The sequence below is a fragment of the Psammomys obesus genome, unplaced genomic scaffold, assembly GCF_907164565.1.
Source record: "Psammomys obesus unplaced genomic scaffold, mPsaObe1.curated_primary_1811, whole genome shotgun sequence".
Classification (NCBI taxonomy): Eukaryota; Metazoa; Chordata; class Mammalia; order Rodentia; family Muridae; genus Psammomys; species Psammomys obesus.
Window position 1 is genome coordinate 1 of NW_026589342.1, and position 5434 is coordinate 5434.

At 56.6% G+C, this 5434-nt stretch overlaps 1 protein-coding gene across 1 annotated transcript; it reads right to left on the reverse strand.

Annotated features, from left to right (window-relative positions):
* LOC129674973 (zinc finger protein 431-like) lies at window positions 1-4011 on the reverse strand (the record flags this gene model as incomplete). Its single annotated transcript, XM_055605030.1, is given in 3 exon segments — window positions 1-1813; window positions 3047-3107; window positions 3948-4011. Coding segments are annotated over 3 exon segments (1047 nt in total), but the record flags the coding sequence as incomplete, so codon positions are not given.
* Window positions 4012-5434: the final 1423 nt, after the last annotated feature.

A 5434-nucleotide genomic window follows, 5' to 3' on the forward strand; every position in this document is an offset into this window, starting at 1 on the left:
TTTTTTAATAAATATCATTGCTATTACATCATCCGGCATCTCTCTCTCTCTCTCTATGTCCCGGAGAAGTCGAGTGGCAGCGCCAAAAGCATAACCAGTGGACACTTAGGGAGGACCGACCGTGTGACCTCAAGGAACATACACACACTCAAGGCCACAGCAGGCCGAGCTGTCTCGCGAGACGATCGTTTGACTGCTTATGCGACGGCGTTGCGTTGTTGATTGCCAACATCTGCTCTGCGACACGGCTGCGACCTCACACCAGCAGACCCCGCCGGAGGGTCCGGCTGAGCCCAGCTCCGGATGTTCCAAGAGTGGCGAGACCCTTGGGTGCACTCTGCTCGCACTCTTTAGCTGATGACGACGCTCCGTCTGCCTAGCCAAAGCGTTTCCCTGAGCGCCCGGCTTCCCTACACAGGGGCCGGTTGGGGGTCACGGTCCCAGCCGTGGCCCTGATCCCTCTGCTTGGGACGGGGGGGGCGTCCTAGAAAGCATCCCAACCCAACGGTTGGTGCGTCAACCCTGGGGCCGGGACGGCGCCTCTACCAGATTGGATGAAGACGAGAAGACTGTGGTTCCGCCATCTTGAAGACATACTGGTTACATTCGCAGGGTCTCTTCCCCTCCGGCGTGGTTTCGGTGGGTCGCCGGGACGCGCGAGGGCCTTACCATACTGGTTACATTCACAGGGTCTCTCCCCTCCGGCGTGGTTTCCTCCCTCGGCTCGGTGGGTCGCCGGGACGCCCGAGGGCCTTACCATACTGGTTACATTCACAGGGTTTCTCCCCTCCGGCGTGGTTTCCTCCCTCGACCTTGGCTCGGTGGGTCGCCGGGACGCCCAAGGGCCTTACCATACTGGTTACATTCACGGGGTCTCTACCGTGTCTTCTCTTATGTGTCTGACGACTGGGTCCCGGGGTCCTTATCCCACGAGTTACATCCACCGGGCCTTTCCCCGGCGTGGATCCTTTGGTGACACAGGAGGCTCCCGTGGCCCGGGAAGGCTTTACCGCACCGGTCACACCGGTAGGGTCTCTCTCCCGAGTGCGTCCTGCCGTGCAGGAGGAGGCTGCCCTGCCGGGCGAAGGCCTTCTCGCAGAGGTCACACCGGTAGGGCCTCTCCCCGGTGTGGGTCCTCCTGTGGACCCGGAGGCTGCCCAGCCGGGCGAAGGCCTTGCCGCAGTGTTCACACCCGTAGGGCCTCTCCCCGGTGTGCGTCCTCTTGTGCCTCCGGAAGCTGCTGTGGCAGGCGAAGGCTCTCCCACAGTCCCCGCACCGGTAGGGCCTCTCCCCGGTGTGCGTCCGCCGGTGGATCAGGAGGTGGCGTTGGTACACGAAGGCCTTGCCGCAGAGGTCACACCCGTGGGGCCTCTCCCCCGTGTGCGTCCTCTTGTGCCTCTGGAGGCTGCTGTTGCAGGTGAACAGTTTTGCGCACTGGTCGCACGGGTAGGGCCTGTCCCCGTCGTGGGTCCTGCGGTGACTCCGGAGGTGGCTGCGGAAGGCGAAGGCCCTGCCACACTCGCCGCACGCGTACGGCCTCTCCCCCGAGTGTGTCTTCTGGTGCATCTGGAGGATGCTGTGGTACAGGAAGGTCTTCCCGCACTGGGGACACTCGTAGGGCTTCTCTCCGGCGTGGGTCTTCTCGTGCCTCCGGAGGCTGCTGGGGCACGCGTAGGCCTTTTCACACTCCTTGCACTGGTAGGGCTTCTCCCCTCGGCGTGTCCGGCGTGTCCGGGTTCGAGTCCGTTGGTGGCTCCGGGCTCCCCCGAGCCAGGGATGTTCCTCTCCGGGGCCGCGTGCTCTCTCGAGGCGCCTGAAAGAGAAGGGGTACACGGGTAAGCTCTACCGCTTTCCTCATGTTGGTGAGTTTTTTGGTGTTTTTTTTGTTTAATAACTTATTTCATTTTATTTTATGCGCATTGGCACAAAGGCGTCAGGTCCCTTGAACTGGAGTTTCAGACGGCTGCGAGCTGCCGTGTGGGGGTGCTGGGAGTTGAACCTGGGTCCTTTGGAAGAGCCAACCTCGCTCTTAACCACTGAGCCCTCTCTCCCGGCCCTTGGTGAGTTTCTTTACGTGCGTGACCTGATTTTTATAATTCTCATCTGACGGCAGGGAGGAAGTCAGACCTTGGGGTCTTATGTTCTCCTTTCATCGCAGATGCTTTGAGCCTTTGAGGATGGTAACCGTGACGGTCAGAGAGTCTGTGACATGATTCGCTTGCGACGTCTTTTTCTCCCCCCCCCCTCAATCTCGGGTTTGTCACGTACTTGAAGAGAACGGGAGAAGCTTGGCTCTACCACACTCGCCGTGCCCGTCGGTGTTTCCCATGCCGTGAGTCACGGCACGTTTCTAGGACGAACCGGGACCCAAGGGAGGCATTCCCACGCGCCTGGTAGGCACCCGCAGGGATTTGTCTGCGGGGCGGTTCTCGCGGAGGCATTTCCCACCGACGTGGGAAAAACTGATTGACGGCGTTAGTGAGCTCGATTCTTTAGCAATGGCACAGGCTTTCTGGACAAGAACCGTCGACCTGGACGCGCGTCTGGGACGGTCCGGAAAGGAGCTACCCACGATGACCCGTGTGTGAACATCATCCCCAGAGGAGCGGGCGTGGCTAGATCGAATTAGAAAGAGTCTCTACTGCCAGGACCTCACTGGTATTGGGACACTGGATTTTCCTCCACCTTCTAATTGATCATTTGATCAACGGATGATGGAGCGCTCGTGAGCCTGTGTCACCTTCGGGAAGGCTGCTGAGCGCCTTCTCATCGTTCCGGGAGAGAGGAGGGGATGTCCTAATTAGAGAGACATCGGACCTATCACTCAGTGACAGAGGCTTTCTGCAAGAGCCATTGGGGCATGATTGGCAAAAGAGATTGGCAGTTCTAGAGAGCTGGTGTAACCAGGCTAGGATTCAAACGGTGCTGTCTGTCAAGGCATCGTTCCCTCGCCCTCGTTCTTAGAGGCGCGCCCTGAAGACAAGAACCGTGATGGGTGAAAACTTCTTCCCAGGAATCTCCGAACCAGCTTGCCCGTGCAAGTTACCTCGCGTGTCTCCTGGGACGCGGGCAGCGGTATTCAATCACGTCGTCTTCCCAGTTGTAGCCTGAAAGACGTATGAGAAAACGCTTGAAATGGCATTGGACGTTGGGCGAACATTTCAGTTACTGTCTGCAGCGAACCTTTGAAACACGCCTGATTTAGTGAGACGTTAATCCTTGATCTCAAGTGAAGTAACAGAAAATCATCACCATCCATCATTCATCATCATCATCATCATCATCATCACCATCATCATCCATCATCATCCATCATCATCATCCATCATCATCATCATCATCAATCATCATCATCATCATCCATCATCACCATCATCATCATCATCATCATCATCACCATCATCATCACCATCATCATCATCATCACCATCATCATCACCATCATCACCATCATCATCATCATCATCACCATCATCACCATCATCACCATCATCATCATCACCACCATCATCATCATCATCATCCATCACCATCATCATCACCATCATCATCATCCATCATCATCATCCATCATCATCATCCATCATCACCATCCATCATCACCATCACCATCATCACCATCATCATCATCACCATCATCATCATCACCATCATCCATCATCATCATCCATCATCATCATCATCCATCATCACCATCATCATCATCCATCATCATCATCATCCATCATCACCATCATCATCATCATCACCACCATCATCATCATCATCCATCATCACCATCATCATCATCACCATCATCCATCATCACCATCATCATCATCCATCATCATCCATCATCATCCATCATCCATCATCATCACCATCATCATCATCACCATCATCCATCATCATCATCAACAACGGTTGAGCCTTGGCTTTTAACAATGAACAACAATTCACTGTCTTACCTACAACAACCAGGCTCCTGTAGGTCTCCAGCATCACATCTTTGTAGAGACTCTTCTGGGAAGGATCCAGCAAGGCCCACTCTTCCCGCGTGAAGCTCACGTGCAGGTCGCCATAGGTCATTCCGTTCTAGAACAGCCCAAACAGATGCATAACAGAACGCGTGACAGTGGAAACGCTGTGAATGTAGATGTCCCTGCCAACATCTATTCCTGTAATTCCGGTGCTCCCCCCCCCGACGTCTCTCCTCACACAGGAGTGCCAACGTGATCACCGAGTCATTTCGGGAGGAAACTGGATGGGGAGGTTCACCCGTGTCATCTCTGCACCCTTTCAGGAGGACACGGCCTCGCGAGAGAGAGGACAATCAACAGAGAGAGAGAGAGAGAGAGAGACGAGCGGAGAGATGAACAGGACTACGAGCACGTCGGAGAAATCGGAGGGACAATCAGTAGGGGGCAGAGGCAGGGGTAGCTCACTGGGCTGGAGGCCAGCCTGGTCTACGCGACGAGTTCCGGTGGCCCAGAGGTGCGTGTTAAAACCCTGTCCCTCCTGCAACCGTCAGCCAGAGAAGCCAGACGGACACAAGGAACCCAGAGGTGTTTCCAAGGACTTGTGGCGCCTCCATCCGAGCTCTGGCTTCGCCATCCTGGAACCTGCAGTCGCCCGGGTTGACCTGGACGATCAGGGCGGTGAAAGCACTGCGGATGGGGAATGAGCGACAGGAGGCAGGAGAGAGGCTCTGCAGCGGGGGGGGGGGGGGACGTCACACCCGCGACCTGGCGACTCCGGACGTCGTCTCGGTGTGAATGTCACGGACACAGCACGTCCCGAGAGAAGCCGAGCACACGCCCTGCCAAATCTCGGGATGCGAGGGCGGATGTGGATGCGGATGAGGGTCAACGGCGTGTGCTTGACGTGTACAAAAACCCACGTACCAGGGCCCATCAGCCCTGGTACACGGAAAGGGCAGATGCCAGGCCTACCGGGCCTCAAATCCCGGTATGTCCCCCCGGGTAAGGGATCCGGGCAGGTTCCTCCGACCAAAGCTGCCCCCAGCTCCACCAGGGAGAGAAGAGTGTTCAGAGTCATTCTCCTGCCTGGGAGCTTTGTGATCCAACCAGCTGCACTCTGACCCTGGCCACTATGGGCTCATGGTCCTCCCACCATGAAAACGCACTTAGTCAAAGCTCGACGACCCTCACCGTCTGCCACAGCTCACACGCGGTGCACATGTCCCAGTCCTTTCCTTGACGCTGAACACAATCTCTTGACCGCCACTTCCTGTCAAATCCCGACCTAAGTCCTAGCAAAGAAAACCTGGGCCCGCAGGGGCCTGCGGAGACCGACGCGTCAGCCAAGGGCCACGCACGGAGGTAACCCAGAACCCAGCACAGACGTAGCCCATGGCAGCTCGGTGTCCACGAGGCGCCCCAGTAAGGGGAACAGGGACTGTCTCTACATGAACTCAGTGTCTGGCTCTTTGATC